The 17,916-nt window shown below is 36.3% G+C and overlaps 1 protein-coding gene across 1 annotated transcript in view; it reads left to right on the top strand.

The window, feature by feature from the left end:
- The window catches only part of LOC138319724 (cytoplasmic dynein 2 light intermediate chain 1-like), a 34,902-nt gene extending 18,876 nt beyond the window's left edge, over window positions 1-16,026 (top strand). The window contains exons 10-14 of the mRNA XM_069262861.1: window positions 2,649-2,700; window positions 5,287-5,301; window positions 6,647-6,739; window positions 10,819-10,905; window positions 15,027-16,026. Of these exons, the coding sequence (XP_069118962.1) occupies window positions 2,649-2,700; window positions 5,287-5,301; window positions 6,647-6,739; window positions 10,819-10,896 (238 nt within the window). The 3' untranslated portion in view covers window positions 10,897-10,905; window positions 15,027-16,026. The remainder of the gene's footprint in view (window positions 1-2,648; window positions 2,701-5,286; window positions 5,302-6,646; window positions 6,740-10,818; window positions 10,906-15,026) is intronic.
- The last annotated feature ends 1,890 nt before the right edge of the window (window positions 16,027-17,916 follow it).

Raw genomic sequence — 17,916 nt, 5'->3', positions numbered from 1 at the left:
TTAATTAATTGATTGGTTTAGCAACCTTTTAACAGTCATGGTCATTAAGGATATGCCAGATTTGTAGGTGGAGAAAAATAAGAAAAGCCAGAATACTTGGAGAAAAACCACTGACCAATGGTCAGAACCTGGCAACTACTCCACATTGGAGTCAAACTCGCAACCCAGAGTTAGAGGGCTTGTGTATATATATATATATATATATCGGGATACTGGGTATAGTTAGTTTGTGTTATGAAATCAAACAGAAATGTGATATCAGCACATATATTTACTGGGCAAAATTTGTTGCTTATTGTCTTCTCTGGACTCAATCTATTGATGTCAGGGAAAATGATTCATGTTTTAATTGCTATTTGGAAAGTTGTCATGTTCTTGTTTTCTTATACATAAAATTCATATTATACCAGTGTGTCATGTAGTCAGCAGTATTGAACTTTATATTGTAACATACCAGTGTGTCATGTAGTCAGCAGTATTGAACTTTATATTGTAACATACCAGTGTGTCATGTAGTCAGCAGTATTGAACTTTATATTGTAACATACCAGTGTGTCATGTAGTCAGCAGTATTGAACTTTATATTGTAACATACCAGTGTGTCATGTAGTCAGCAGTATTGAACTTTATATTGTAACATACCAGTGTGTCATGTAGTCAGCAGTATTGAACTTTATATTGTAACATACCAGTGTGTCATGTAGTCAGCAGTATTGAACTTTATATTGTAACATACCAGTGTGTCATGTAGTCAGCAGTATTGAACTTTATATTGTAACATACCAGTGTGTCATGTAGTCAGCAGTATTGAACTTTATATTGTAACATACCAGTGTGTCATGTAGTCAGCAGTATTGAACTTTATATTGTAACATACCAGTGTGTCATGTAGTCAGCAGTATTGAACTTTATATTGTAACATACCAGTGTGTCATGTAGTCAGCAGTATTGAACTTTATATTGTAACATACCAGTGTGTCATGTAGTCAGCAGTATTGAAGTTTATATTGTAACATACCAGTGTGTCATGTAGTCAGCAGTATTGAACTTTATATTGTAACATACCAGTGTGTCATGTAGTCAGCAGTATTGAACTTTATATTGTAACATACCAGTGTGTCATGTAGTCAGCAGTATTGAAGTTTATATTGTAACATACCAGTGTGTCATGTAGTCAGCAGTATTGAACTTTATATTGTAACAATGCATCCCTAAAAGAAAGAAAAGTGCATTTCATCATAAATAAATTCTTTCCTTTGTAGATAACATGCTTTAGGAATAATGATCACCCTGTTATTTGCTGTAAAAGACCTGAAAAATATTTCTGTTAGATAATTTTCCTTTTTTTCTCACTCAATCAAAATTATATCAATTATTCACCCCTATCATGTATTGATCCCCAGAATTTGGTTTCCTTAAAGCCTACCATGACAAACATGGTGGGTAATTAGGCTTATTAAAATATCTGTATTGCCAGCAAAATCCTGTTTGGCAAGGCAATGCTTTTAAAGATAATCTTAAAAAAGAAAGCCATTCACATTTGTGCTTTAAGAAATTTGCTGCAGGCTTCCTGGTATTCTGTATTGATTGTAAAGATTTGGTACAGTTTACAGAATTTAAATGGCACTGTTACAGAATTTTCAGTGTAGTGTAAAATGTCACGAATTAGTAAAATACCTGTGAGCAATAAATTCAATATCTCCAGGTCTTGGTTGGATAAAAGAAGCATATGAAGCATGTTATAAAAATAATATAGAAATATATGTACAGTAATACAGTACTATAAATAGACATTTCAGATGCATAGATGTGACGTCAAACTTCCCAAGGGCTCGATTAAACTGAAGCTTCAGTATCAATTTGTTGCAGATAAAGTTTCTTACAAATTGAATTTGTAGTCCGTTTACCAGCCTCATTGAAGAACTGAAGTAGTTAGAAAATGTCACAGTTTGATATGACAGTATCGCCATGCTTCAGTTATATGCAGAAAATATCAAGGACATGTTGTTAATTGAAATTCCATACTTAGCTTTCTTTTGTTGTTGGTTTTTTTTTTGACAATTAGTCCTTTGTTTTTAAAAACGAAAATTGAATCTATGGAAAAAAATTAGGGTCAAGGTCTAATCTTGTTCGACAAACACAACCTTTGTGAAAAATGTGTAAATTATAAATATTTTTTCTCCAAAACTCCAAAGTCCTTGATATATTATTTGGATGACTATGTAAGGTTGTAATTCAAGATTAAATGTACCAGAGGTGAAACTTAACCATTTTAGATATAAATGTATGAGAATTCAGTTCAAATTTTACTTATTCAAAAAATTATCTCTTTGGGTGGATGATCAATAATCTATATAGGAACAGCATATCTGTACATTGGACAGGGATTATGTATTGGTGGTGTAGTGGCTCTGCATCATACCTCTATCCCTTTGATCAGAAACCTGCAAGGACAACGATGGGATTCAGTTTCCTGTTTCCTCAATTGTGCATTTTTTGTGCAATATGATGAAATCCAGGGGGGACATATAGTGTTACCTGGCATGGCAGTCCAATCCTGTATCTTTCTGATTTTCTTTAAATGTCCAAAAATTCAAATGAAAGTCTAACTTTGTGAACAATGATAAGAATGTTATTTTTCTTTCAAGGAATCCAATGCAGCTCTGGAAGCATGCCTACACAGCAAAGTTTCCTCAGGAGGTGAGTTTATCTGTAAACTTTGCATCATATTACTAAACTTACTTGTGAAAGTAATTAATTTTATTTTGCAATGTTACAGAAAATAGGTTTAGAAGAAATAATTTGAGTGAGTCTCTATTGTACACATGGTATTATCTACTGGTTTGTTTGTTTAAATAGACATAGTAATGTTGCCCATCTGTCCACTTTGTTGAAACTAGCAGTCTTATTGAACACCACATCAGTGTAAAATGCTGCACTAATGGTAACATTGTGGCCAAAAAATGTTTTATCTAAATAAATCGCATACTGGTCTGGGATCAGTACCCTTGATGTCAATCAGTTCCTTAAATGTCAGGGTCATGTCGGCCTGGAATCGGTATCCTTTATATCAAGGTCATGTTGGTCTAGATTCAGTACCTTGAATGTCAAGGTCATGTTGGTCTAGAATCAGTACCTTGAATATCAAAGTCGTGTTGGCCTTGAATCTGTGCCCTAAATGTCAAGGTCATGTCGGTCTGGAATCTGTGCCCTAAATGTCAATGTCATGTTGGCCTTGAATCAGTACCCAAAATCTCAAGGTCGTGTCGGTCAGGAATCTGTACCCTAAATGTCAAGGTCATGTCAGCCTGGAATCAGTACCCTAAATGTCAATGCCATGTTGGCCTTGAATCAGTACCCTAAATCTTAAGGTCGTGTCGGTCTGGAATCTGTACCCTAAATGTCAAGGTCATGATTGCCTGGAATCAGTACCCTAAATGTCAATGTCATGTTGGCCTTGAATCAGTACCCAAAATCTCAAGGTCCTGTCGGTCAGGAATCTGTACCCTAAATGTCAAGGTCATGTCGGCCTGGAATCAGTACCCTAAATGTCAATGCCATGTTGGCCTTGAATCAGTACCCTAAATCTTAAGGTCATGTCGGTCTGGAATCTGTACCCTAAATGTCAAGGTCATGTCGGCCTGGAATCAGTACCCTAAATGTCAATGCCATGTTGGCCTTGAATCAGTACCCTAAATCTTAAGGTCATGTCGGTCTGGATTCTGTACCCTAAATGTCAAGGTCACGTCGGCCTGGAATTAGTACCCTAAATGTCAATGTCATGTCAGCCTGGAATCAGTACCCTAAATGTCAATGTCATGTTGGCCTTGAATCTGTACCCTAAATGTCAAGGTCATGTCAGCCTGGAATCAGTACCCTAAATGTCAATGTCATGTTGGCCTTGAATCTGTACCCTAAATGTTAAGGTCATGTCGGCCTGGAATCTGTACCCTAAATGTCAAGGTCATGTTAGCCTTGAATCTGTACCCTAAATGTCAAGGTCATGTCAGCCTGGAATCAGTACCCTAAATGTCAATGTCATGTTGGCCTTGAATCTGTACCCTAAATGTTAAGGTCATGTCGGCCTGGAATCAGTACCCTAACTGTCAATGTCATGTTGGCCTTGAATCTGTACCCTAAATGTCAAGGTCATGTCAGCCTGGAATCAGTACCCTAAATGTCAATGTCATGTTGGCCTTGAATCTGTACCCTAAATGTCAAGGTCATGTCAGCCTGGAATCAGTACCCTAAATGTCAATGTCATGTTGGCCTTGAATCTGTACCCTAAATGTTAAGGTCATGTCGGCCTGGAATCTGTAACCTAAATGTTAAGGTCATGTCGGCCTTGAATCTGTAACCTAAATGTTAAGGTCATGTCGGCCTGGAATCAAGGTCATGTCGGCCTGGAATCTGTAACCTAAATGTTAAGGTCATGTCGGCCTGGAATCTGTAACCTAAATGTTAAGGTCATGTCGGCCTGGAATCTGTATCCTAAATTTCAAATGTTAAGGTCATGTCGGCCTGGAATCTGTAACCTAAATGTTAAGGTCATGTCGGCCTGGAATCTGTAACCTAAATGTTAAGGTCATGTCGGCCTGGAATCTGTAACCTAAATGTTAAGGTCATGTCGGCCTGGAATCTGTAACCTAAATGTTAAGGTCATGTCGGCCTGGAATCTGTAACCTAAATGTTAAGGTCATGTCGGCCTGGAATCTGTATCCTAAATGTTAAGGTCATTTCAGACTTGAATCAGTACTCCAAATGTCAAGGTCATGTTGGCCTGGAATCGGTACCTTAAATGTCATGGCCATATTGGCATGGAGATCATTACTACATATATATCAAGAACATGCTAATATCAAAATTATTTTACCACTTGTCTCCTGTGATGAGATACTAGTACAATGTATTTGGTAGAACATCATGAGGACACAGCTGGTTGCCAATTTCCATGCTAAGGTTATTTTAAGATCATGACAATTTCTTATATAAAATGGATGTGCTTTTATACAGTCAATGAGAATGCAGTGGGATTAATAATTGAGATATACTTGTGAAACATGCATCATTACCAGGTAATGCAAAATATGCTCTGCACTGTTAGACCATGATCATTGTGGGTGGATCCATTCGTGGTTAGCCAACATGTCATGTTATAGAAAATTTGTTTTTCATAGTACATGTAACCACAAAAAATTCTACACTAAGACACTAAGAAAAAGGTTCATTGTTGATAGTGTTTTGGTTTGATAATAATCACATTCAATTACCCATATAATTCTCCAGAACCCCCACCACAAGGTATGTTGTACTGTTAACAGTTGTTTATTGTTTTATCATGACTGCTCTGACAGGCAACAGAGGTAGGTGATCATTGGTGTTTTGAGTTATTTATAGACATTGATCAGTTCCATGTTTTCTGTGACCTGTTATATCATGTTATTTTTAGTTTTTTATTTTTGTTTTTCCTAAAAGACTGTCTGTCTTAGCTATCTTTCCAGTTTTTAGTTTGAACTTTTGGTATTAGATATTGATTGAAAATAATGCACTCCCAAGACTAATGCACAGGACCTTGATTGATAAAAATACCACCAGCATATTTTCCCATTGGTTTAAGTGCAAGAAAACACATATATGAAGCAATGATTACTTGATATTTTTTCAATTTCAGCATGTTTATACTTTTTCCATTTCTAGTTTATATGTAAACATATGTGTCTGTAATGTTTCATTCTCAGATAGTCTCATAGTCAATGTTCTTTTCTTTTGTATTGATGCTTTGTCTGTCCACATATGACAGCATTTAATTTGCATTGAACACTTTTAACCAGACAAGATAAATAAACATATACAATGTGAATGTATGATAGTGAAGAACTAAATATATGTGGTCAAAGTAAACAACACCAAATGTTGTCTTTTTTCTTATATGTATCTTATCCTTGACCTTTGAGGATTTTATTGAATGTGAATTATGAACAAGGAATTTTGATCTTTACCTTTTTGGAACACTTGACTTATTCCTAAATTAAACAGATTGATTCATGACCTCAACATTTTCATTATTTTGTAGGATTTAACCAATCATAAACAATAAGAATGTATGCATAATATTACGGTTTAGTTGAATGTGACAAATCCTAAAAAATAGATAATGACTCTTGACCTTCACTTTTGGTGATGTTTTATGACCTGACAGAATCTGAGTAATAAAATTGAACTCATGCATCATGACCTTGACCTGATTATTTTGTAGGATATTACCACGTTCAATTTAATTAAATTGGATTCTGACCTTTATATCAAGTGATTTTGTGATTAATACTTTAAATCAATGTCTCTTAGCTTGACATTTGGGAATTTCATAGGATTTGACCAGTTTTGTGTGATAAGTATGACCTTTACCTTTGATGATTTTGCATTATATGCCCTATCTTGTGTGATAAAGCTTTACTTATGACCTTGACCTTTGATGATTTTTTAGAATAAAAAAAAACACATTATATTATGATTGACTTGTGACCTTTACTATTAATAATTTACATTGAATCTGACCAATCCTGTGTAAACATTTCTATCTATGCCCAATATGCCTAATCTTGTGTAATAAACATAGTTTTTGACTTTGACCTTTGATTCTTTGTAGGATGTGACCAATCCAGCAATGGTTGATGACCCAGCTAAGGACTCCCAGTATAAGGAAGCAGCTATTGACTCGTTGAGGGCACAGAAAGATGAGGTAGGCGGTAGTACATATTACCAGTCAAATGATCTGTTGTGACTGAGGACACAGAAAGATGAGGTAGGCGGTAGTACATATTACCAGTCAAATGATCTGTTGTGACAGAGGGCACAGAAAGATGAGGTAGGCGGTAGTACATATTACCAGTCAAATGATCTGTTGTGACTGAGGACACAGAAAGATGAGGTAGGCGGTAGTACATATTACCAGTCAAATGATCTGTTATGACTGAGGACACAGAAAGATGAGGTAGGCGGTAGTACATATTACCAGTCAAATGATCTGTTGTGACAGGGCACAGAAATGAGGTAGGCGGTAGTACATATTACCAGTCAAATGATCTGTTGTGACTGAGGCACAGAAAGATGAGTAGGCACAGAAAGATGAGGGACAGAAGATAGGTAGGCGGTAGTACATATTACCAGTCAAATGATCTGTTGTGACTGAGGACACAGAAAGATGAGGTAGGCGGTAGTACATATTACCAGTCAAATGATCTGTTGTGACTGAGGGCACAGAAAGATGAGGTAGGCGGTAGTTACATATTACCAGTCAAATGATCTGTTGTGACAGAGGCACAGAAAGATGAGGTAGGCGTAGTAATATTACCAGTCAAATGATCTGTTGTGACAGAGGGCACAGAAAGATGAGGTAGGCGGTAGTACATATTACCAGTCAAATGATCTGTTGTGACAGAGGGCACAGAAAGATGAGGTAGGCGTAGTACATATTACCAGTCAAATGATCTGTTGATGAGCAGAGGGCACATTCAGAAAGTGAGGGTAGGCGGTAGTACATATTACCAGTCAAATGATCTGTTGTGACAGAGGGCACAGAAAGATGAGGTAGGCGGTAGTACATATTACCAGTCAAATGATCTGTTGTGACTGAGGGCACAGAAAGATGAGGTAGGCGGTAGTACATATTACCAGTCAAATGATCTGTTGTGACGGAGGGCACAGAAAGATGAGGTAGGCGGTAGTACATATTACCAGTCAAATGATCTGTTGTGACTGAGGGCACAGAAAGATGAGGTAGGCGGTAGTACATATTACCAGTCAAATGATCTGTTGTGACTGAGGGCACAGAAAGATGAGGTAGGCGGTAGTACATATTACCAGTCAAATGATCTGTTGTGACAGAGGGCACAGAAAGATGAGGTAGGCGGTAGTACATATTACCAGTCAAATGATCTGTTGTGACAGAGGGCACAGAAAGATGAGGTATGCGGTAGTACATATTACCAGTCAAATGATCTGTTCTGACTGAGGGTACAGAAAGATGAGGTAGGCGGTAGTACATATTACCAGTCAAATGATCTGTTGTGACTGAGGGCACAGAAAGATGAGGTAGGCGGTAGTACATATTACCAGTCAAATGATCTGTTGTGACTGAGGGCACAGAAAGATGAGGTAGGCGGTAGTACATATTACCAGTCAAATGATCTGTTGTGACTGAGGGCACAGAAAGATGAGGTAGGCGGTAGTACATATTACCAGTCAAATGATCTGTTGTGACTGAGGTAGGGCACAGAAAGATGAGGTAGGCGAGTAGTACATATTACCAGTCAAATGATCTGTTGTGACAGAGGGCACAGAAAGATGAGGTAGGCGGTAGTACATATTACCAGTCAAATGATCTGTTGTGACTGAGGGCACAGAAAGATGAGGTAGGCGGTAGTACATATTACCAGTCAAATGATCTGTTGTGACTGAGGGCACAGAAAGATGAGGTAGGCGGTAGTACATATTACCAGTCAAATGATCTGTTGTGACTGAGGGCACAGAAAGATGAGGTAGGCGGTAGTACATATTACCAGTCAAATGATCTGTTGTGACTGAGGGCACAGAAAGATGAGGTAGGCGGTAGTACATATTACCAGTCAAATGATCTGTTGTGACAGAGGGCACAGAAAGATGAGGTAGGCGGTAGTACATATTACCAGTCAAATGATCTGTTGTGACTGAGGACACAGAAAGATGAGGTAGGCGGTAGTACATATTACCAGTCAAATGATCTGTTGTGACTGAGGGCACAGAAAGATGAGGTAGGCGGTAGTACATATTACCAGTCAAATGATCTGTTGTGACTGAGGGCACAGAAAGATGAGGTAGGCGGTAGTACATATTTACCAGTCAAATGATCTGTTGTGACTGAGGGCACAGAAAGATGAGGTAGGCGGTAGTACATATTACCAGTCAAATGATCTGTTTGACTGAGGCACAGAAAGATGAGGTAGGCGTAGTACATATTACCAGTCAAATGATCTGTTGTGACTGAGGGCACAGAAAGATGAGGTAGGCGGTAGTACATATTACCAGTCAAATGATCTGTTGTGACAGAGGGCACAGAAAGATGAAGTAGGCGGTAGTACATATTACCAGTCAAATGATCTGTTGTGACTGAGGGCACAGAAAGATGAGGTAGGCGGTAGTACATATTACCAGTCAAATGATCTGTTGTGACTGAGGGCACAGAAAGATGAGGTAGGCGGTAGTACATATTACCAGTCAAATGATCTGTTGTGACTGAGGACACAGAAAGATGAGGTAGGCGGTAGTACATATTACCAGTCAAATGATCTGTTGTGACTGAGGGCACAGAAAGATGAGAGGTAGTACATATACATAGTACATTTGATTGAGGTAGGCAGTACAAATTACCAGTCAAATGATCTGTTGTGACTGAGGGACACAGAAAGATGAGGTAGGCGGTAGTACATATTACCAGTCAAATGATCTGTTGTGACTGAGGGCACAGAAAGATGAGGTAGGCGGTAGTACATATTACCAGTCAAATGATCTGTTGTGACTGAGGAGGGCACAGAAAGATGAGGTAGGTGGTAGTACATATTACTAGTCAAATGATCTGTTGTGACTGAGGGCACAGAAAGATGAGGTAGGCGGTAGTACATATTACCAGTCAAATGATCTGTTGTGACTGAGGACACAGAAAGATGAGGTAGGCGGTAGTACATATTACCAGTCAAATGATCTGTTGTGACTGAGGACACAGAAAGATGAGGTAGGTGGTAGTACATATTACTAGTCAAATGATCTGTTGTGACTGAGGGCACAGAAAGATGAGGTAGGCGGTAGTACATATTACCAGTCAAATGATCTGTTGTGACTGAGGACACAGAAAGATGAGGTAGGCGGTAGTACATATTACCAGTCAAATGATCTGTTGTGACTGAGGACACAGAAAGATGAGGTAGGCGGTAGTACATATTACCAGTAAAATGATCTGTTATGACTGAGGGCACAGAAAGATGAGGTAGGCGGTAGTACATATTACCAGTAAAATGATCTGTTATGACTGAGGACACAGAAAGATGAGGTAGGCGGTAGTACATATTACCAGTCAAATGATCTGTTGTGACTGAGGACACAGAAAGATGAGGTAGGCGGTAGTACATATTACCAGTCAAATGATCTGTTATGACTGAGGGCACAGAAAGATGAAACAGGCGGTAGTACATATCACGAGTCAAGTTATCTGTTGTGATTAGGTCTGTCTGGTATGTCCTGTTTTTAGGATTCATTGGTAAGGCGTCTGGAATCTATAGCCATGGGACCTCAGCCACGCTACAAACACCATGTCATCAAAATGGATTCCTGCTTCTGCTGAAAGTTGAATGCTTTAAATGTCTTTCTTTTGTTGCGGAATATATTGACTAGTACAGAAACTTCACAAAGATTACAAAAGGCTTGACTATACTTTAATGTTAGAAAATATCTCCATCAACACAGCAGTTCATGCTCAATAAATCCTGCTTCTGATAAGATTGATTCGGTTGTTTGTATGATGGAGAAAAGGGGGTGGATAGCTGAGATATATAGCATCGATTGGGACACTGATTAAGTGGAGGGAGAATTTTGTCAGTTACTATGGAAACAATTTACAACAATGTTTACTGTAACAGATTTATCCTCACAACCAGTGTCACATTTCTAGAGGATGTTAAGCTCTTGTATCAGATCACAGTCTATAAATAGATTCAATGACAAGATAACTGCACAGATATGCAAATAATGTGTAGCATTACATGTAGATTTTGTTTTTCTTGTCTACAGGAGTTGGAGCGGTACAGACGGATGTCAGAAAGGAAGGCCAAGAGTGCTAAGAAATTTGCAGAAACATTTTCATCATAGTTATAATTGGTAATCACCCTTAAATTTACTTTTTTTTCAATAATTATCTTAGTCATGGAACTTTTATCCAAAAAAGTCTTGGATAAAGACAATTAGACTTGTGATTGAATTCCAAGATTGTAAATCATTCTATGCTGCCTGTAATTGATCATAAGTGAGTGAACGACCAGCTACTACAGTTAGATCCAGACACTACCCAGTATATATATAATGGTTCTGAGACAACAAATATAAAACCACACTAAAGAAGCATTCCATATTTATACTTGTTTCATTGAAGTGACAATTCATTTATTTTCACAAGTTTTCAAATTTAAGAATGTTCTTTTGAACAATTTTAAAAGTTGATATTGAGAGTTTGTTTTTGATTATTGTAAAAGCAACTAAAAGCTTGAATGAATTGTTAAAAAACTATTTAATACCTAGGGTAATTAGTAGAATGAAAGACTTCAATTTCCTCTGAGCTTGATTTATGGTCGGGTCATGAAGTTCAATCGTTTTGAAAGTCAAATGAAAAGGACATTTTAAAAATATGTTAGGTCTCTGGTAATTATACCTGGCTTGTCAAGTTCAGGTTTGACTAACTTTTGATCCCCTTGACTTTAATAAAGTATGCAATGAGTTAAAAGCTCAGTTGTACTCTGAACACCTTTTTGACTTTCATAAAGAGAGTCACCCTAGCTTAATATTTTAGGAAACTGAATGATGTTTTAATATATGACATTGCCCCCTTTCAAGGATATAATCATGTGTACAATTCTATTTATGTAATCACCTAACACAAAATAGTTTACACAAAGCCATCTGTCAATGACTTTAATCTGATTTGAGTGTAGGTCGTCATATCTGGAAGTTCAATGATGAAGGTAATGTTCGTTAAAGTAACACTAACTTTGATATTAAGATGGTAACGCTAGGTACATGGCAATTATATCGGATCATTTCATGTTTTGTTTTTCTACTTTTACAAAGCCAAATATAATAGCAAAGAACCTTGTACAGTATAATATAGTAATTTAGGTTGTTTACTGCTATATTTCACTATTGTTTTAGGATTGTATTCTTTAGTTGGTTGCCATTTTCTGTAGTTCAGTATTGTTTAAAGGTTGTCCTTATCTGTAGTTCAGTATTGTTTTAGGGTTGTCCTTTTTCTCTAGTTCAGTATTGTTTTAGGGTTGTCCTTTTCTCTAATTCAGTATTGTTTTAGGGTTGCCCTTTTCTGTAGTTCAGTATTGTTTTAGGGTTGCCATTTTCTGTAGTTCAGTATTGTTTTAGGGTTGCCATTTTCTGTAGTTCAGTATTGTTTTAGGGTTGCCCTTTTCTCTAGTTCAGTATTGTTTTAGGGTTGTCCTTTTCTCTAATTCAGTATTGTTTTAGGGTTATCCTTTTCTCTAATTCAGTATTGTTTTAGGGTTGCTCTTTTCTGTAGTTCAGTATTGTTTTAGGGTTGCCATTTTCTGTAGTTCAGTATTGTTTTAGGGTTGCCCTTTTCTCTAGTTCAGTATTGTTTTAGGGTTGTCCTTTTCTCTAATTCAGTATTGTTTTAGGGTTATCCTTTTCTCTAATTCAGTATTGTTTTAGGGTTCCTTTTCTCTATATGTTTTAGGGTTGCCATTTTCTGTAGTTCAGTATTGTTTTAGGGTTGCCATTTTCTGTAGTTCAGTATTGTTTTAGGGTTGTCCTTTTCTGTAGTTCAGTATTGTTTTAGGGTTGTCCTTTTCTCTAGTTCAGTATTGTTTTAGGGTTGCCATTTTCTGTAGTTCAGTATTGTTTTAGGGTTGTCCTTTTCTGTAGTTCAGTATTGTTTTAGGGTTGTCCTTTTCTCTAGTTCAGTATTGTTTTAGGGTTGTCCTTTTCTCTAATTCAGTATTGTTTTAGGGTTGCCATTTTCTGTAGTTCAGTATTGTTTTAGGGTTGCCATTTTCTGTAGTTCAGTATTGTTTAAAGGTTGTCCTTTTCTGTAGTTCAGTATTGTTTTAGGGTTGCCATTTTCTGTAGTTCAGTATTGTTTAAAGGTTGTCCTTTTCTGTAGTTTATTATTGTTTAATGGAGGTCCTTTTGGGGGCTTCAGTATTGTTTTAGGGTTGCCCTTTTCTCTAGTTCAGTATTGTTTTAGGGTTGCTCTTTTCTCTAGTTCAGTATTGTTTTAGGGTTGTCCTTTTCTCTAGTTCAGTATTGTTTAAAGGTTGTCCTTTTCTGTAGTTCAGTATTGTTTAAGGGTTGTCCTTTTCTGGGCTTCAGTATTGTTTTAGGGTTGCCCTTTTCTGGAGTTTAATATTGTTTTAGGGTTGCTTTTTTCCGGAGTTCAGTATTGATTTATATTTGGGCTGTTTACCTCTTGAGTTCTGTATTGTTCTGTGGTTGCCCTATAAACATCTAAGTAGTAGTGATAATGTACTTGTCTATAGAAGTGTTGTCGTTCACATTAAGTGAGGCACTTGACTGAGGTGACAGATAGGTCTTGCCGGAGTATTTAATACATCAACAACTAAAGAGGAAATGCACACAATAACTTCCTGTATATAAGAAATGTACTTCAAGTCGTTAAACCTTCGTCTGTACTTGACTAGACATGGTTAGTATTGTGTAACTATCTCTCTGAACATGATAGTTAATCAAAGCATTTTTATGTCTCCCTTGAAAGCAGTGAGACATGTTGAATAGTACTTTGTCTCCTATTCTGCTTCTTCATCTAATAAATGTTGTGTCCATGCCATTACTTCTATACCACAGAGGATGTCATGATGAAACTTGGAGTATACTTGTATGACCTAAAGATCGCTGTGACTTGAAGGTCAAATAAGTGCATATTTTACAATACTGTCTTGTTCAGGCCATAAGTTTGACTGTTGCAAACTTGACTTACCAGTTCATCATATCTTCTGTCTTTCCACGAGTACCTAATATCAATACATGTAATTTCATAGCCTAGAATAAGAAACCGTGTAGAAAGACCAGACTTATAGATCAGGCATTGTGGTACATAGACATCAGAAAGTTTATTATATATAAACTTTATTTATTTTACACTAATTGCGAAAAAAGTTATATAACTTATACAAATCACTTTTGATGGCCCAGATTAAAGTGTGCAGGGGGGGGGTCTAGTGGGAGGAAACCGGAGTCCCTAGGAAAACCCCACGTGATCGGGTAGGTGACCTCTGACCTTTTCATGTTGAGCTGGGGATCGAACCCCAGCCCGGTCGGTGAAAGGTGAGTGGCTTTACCACTACACCACTGGATCACCCTTTCAGTTTATTTAATTAGAATTTAAGATATCAGAGGTCAAAAGTGTTTAAGTCTTCATGACATTTGTATTCTCAGACACCATTCTGATTCATGTTGTTTATTCATTAAATGGTCCAATCTTGCACTCAATGATAAAAAAAAAAATTCCAAAAAATTTTCACCCTCCATACAGTAACTGATGTGTTCATAAGAAGTTGTAGTACACAATTCCTTGTTGTAGTATTGCAGTTTTAGTACATAGTCTTTGGAATATTTTAACTGCTGAATATTTCACTAAGAGTGAAAATTAGTAAGTGTTGAGTCAACCAGGTCATTATACTATGTATATTCTGAAAAGTTCTAAAATCTAAGCAAACACTCAGGAATTGTTGAAGTTTAAAGCATGAAGAACCTTGTCCGAGACCTGTTGATGAGTTACATGTTGTGTACACTTGTGTTCAGTGTGTTTCTACCTACTTTCTATCATGTTACAGTTAATGTCTATAGAACTGGCCAAGCGTAACGCTTCAACAGTCTCATGTTGTTGACAATTTAGGCCCTCTGCCGGAGATGCAGACAAGAGATGATATTATCGTCTAGATTTGTATCGCTCCGACAAACCTCGGTACTACCTCATTATAATGCCCAGCTCACCTACAATTTGAAATCACACACTTAAAAGATTCACTTTGATTCCTAAGATTGAATGTGAGATTACTGAATTTAGAATCAGCGGGCATCAAAGTGGAGTTTAAAAGGATTGTCACTCCCACTCGCCCTGATATTTACAAGGTAACTTTGTCGCCCCAGTCTAGAACAGGGTATTCACTTTTCGTCAAAATCAATTGTATTATTTTGTGAAAATAATTAAATCCCTATAAATGTTTCTCCTTTGATTCCAGGATTATTCAGACAGACTTATATGGAAGTGCTGGACATTTACACGACTTGAGAAAGGACAATTCAACTGATGCTTTGTCCTCTTATTATCAACCAGTGTTGATTAACAATAATCAATGTGGTGGAAGTATGGGAAGAGAGGGAGGGGGGTAGGAAGTTTAGCAAAATGTATTTACATTAGAAATACTGATTACAGTACACATTTATAGTTTATGCTGATCTAAATCCTAGAAACATTTCTAACATGAGAGAGTAACCTGCTAGAACTAATTTGTGAATGATAGTCTTATGCTTCATCAGGTCTACATTAGACCTACTAGTGTAGCAAATATACATGGACATGCATGTAAGCCTTTGTAAATCTATTGTGATATGATTACTATACACACTTACATGGCATGAATATATTATGGATGTTTACGGCGTTTCAACAAATATGTAAGATCACTGAGGGTTCAGTTTGTCACTGAACACAAATTACCACATATTCTGTGTAAAATCACTCAACCTTGTAAAGTGATTATGTACTGTGAAATGGAAGTGTTTGTTATTCAATTCATGTTGATGAAAAAATATATTTACATTTACCTTGCAATTCACAAATAAGGTAAATATTAAAAAGTAAACAAGTTGTTAACTTCATGAAAATAGACACAAACATTGATACTGTATGGCCAGTCGATTTTAGTTCACTATTTTGGTGACCGTTACCATGGACATTCAGTGAAATAATTACGGTAGGACCTAGATTTTATCTGTGTTATTTAGATAAATACTTGATACATAGAATTATAGAAATAACTACAGAATATGTAGTTGGGTCTTTTTTTATGAAACTTAAAAGTTGGCATAATTGTATGGCATAGTTACTTCTCTCATAACTTCTATTGAATTTATTTATTTATGACATACTGGTTGGGTGAGAAGAGAACATTGATTGTAAATTAATGTATATTTTTATTTAAAACATTCCGTCCATTTGAAATACAAATATGAATTTTACTTATGTTTCGTTGTTATTATTTCTGTGTGACCTCTCTCTGATGCTTTATTTAGTTGCCTCTATCACTTTCTACAATGTGAAAGGGAGAGGGACTCAAAATGGAGTTCAACAAATTCATTTCCTACATCTACATGAATGATTCAAGAAAAAAATCATATTTATATAAGAATCTAATTTTCTGACATCCGGGATACTCTAGGGGTTACTATCACTGTCGTGATATCCACCCCTGGAATTTGTCATAGCAAAAAAAAACTTAAATTTTACTATGAAATGGTCCAAGGGTTGACAAAACAACAGGGAAAGTAACCCCTGGAGTATTGAGGATGATTTTCCAATTGTAACTACAGTATTTAAGCCAATAAGCATGCTCATTCGTATGAACAACCCTCCCCCCTTTTTGAGGCCTCAATCTTGCTCGTGAAAATTCAATGTACACTGAAAATATAAAAAGCATTTACCATACTTTATAAGCTGCATGCCAAATTTAAATGTAACACAAGTTGCAGTTTAAACGCTAGTTATTTATTTAGTTTATTTTTTGAAAGGTTGATCCAAATTTAGTCCAAGTAAACGCTCCACATTTTTTTCTATTTCTCTGAGCACTTTTTGAGTTGAAAACGGTAAAACAGAATTTTTACCTGTAGTTATATTACCCTGTAAGCAGATGTCCCTATTCCTTAATTTATGCATAGGATTGGAAATAACAAATATGTAGAATTAATTTTATTCCATTTTTATTGTACATTTAGTACATAAAATCAGAAATTAATGTTTCTGGAATGTTTTCCTAATCGAGATGACTCAGCTAAATTATTTGATCTTGTGTTTACATCAACACATGTGACATATATGATGAATATTCTGTTCACATCTCTGTACCATTCACTATGAAAAGGGTGTCTAGAATGAGACCTGCAGTCAGGCCGAGTTCAGCTGAATACTAGATTATCTCCCTTTGCTTTGAAACTTTAGATCAGAGATATCACAAAGATTAAAATTACAAAGCTTATTGGGTAGTTTTATGGATGATTCTCTATAGACTGGTCGTCTGTCTAGCCTAAAACTTGTGTGTTTTTCCAATAATCTATCCTTTGAAAGCCATTTCATAAGCCCTAGGCACTAGTTGCAATGCAAATAATATGCATTTTATACTGCTACACAATACTAAAATTATCATTCCTACATTATCTAGATAAAATGAGGATGCTTATTTTTTCCCTAGGATTTTTTTTTTTTTTTTAATAAAATTTGAAACTCCAGAATACTAATGTCTTAGAGCTTATTGATGACCTGTTATATATATATTTTTAATAAGAGTCTAAGATCGGCAAACAGTTATGCTATATGATTGTCTAGCAAATAAGGTCAAAATTGAACTTTATCAAAATATTCCTATTTGTTTATATCCATCTACACAAACCAGTTAGAAATGTAGAAGCTTACCATACTCTCAGAGACCTAGGAATTAGTTACGGTCAGGATATATATTTGGTCCAATCATACTTCATAGATCTTTATAGACGTTTACATATCTAGCTTAAATTGTATCCTAGATTAAAAACCAGTAAAAACCATGCCTTCAATCAGAGATATGTTTTTACATGACTTTTTTTATTAGTATAGACCCCCTAAAACGTTTGTCAAAACTATGATGGGTCAAAGTATATGAAAACTGTGTTCTCAGGTCCCTGTGGTTATATTAAAATGATATTTCTGAATGTTGTTAGACTCCCGAGGGATGTTCTTGGTGACAGACGAAATTGGAACAATAGTTGGGGATAACAGAGTCGTCAGTTGGACGTGACATTGTCAATGTTGATGGTATATGGATTCATAATTAATTTTCAGACAAACACTAAGGGGGATAACCTCGTCATTGACGGGAA

The sequence above is a fragment of the Argopecten irradians genome, chromosome 3 (assembly GCF_041381155.1).
Source record: "Argopecten irradians isolate NY chromosome 3, Ai_NY, whole genome shotgun sequence".
Lineage (NCBI taxonomy): Eukaryota > Metazoa > Mollusca > Bivalvia > Pectinida > Pectinidae > Argopecten > Argopecten irradians.
This window is presented reverse-complemented; position numbering and strand designations above follow the sequence as displayed.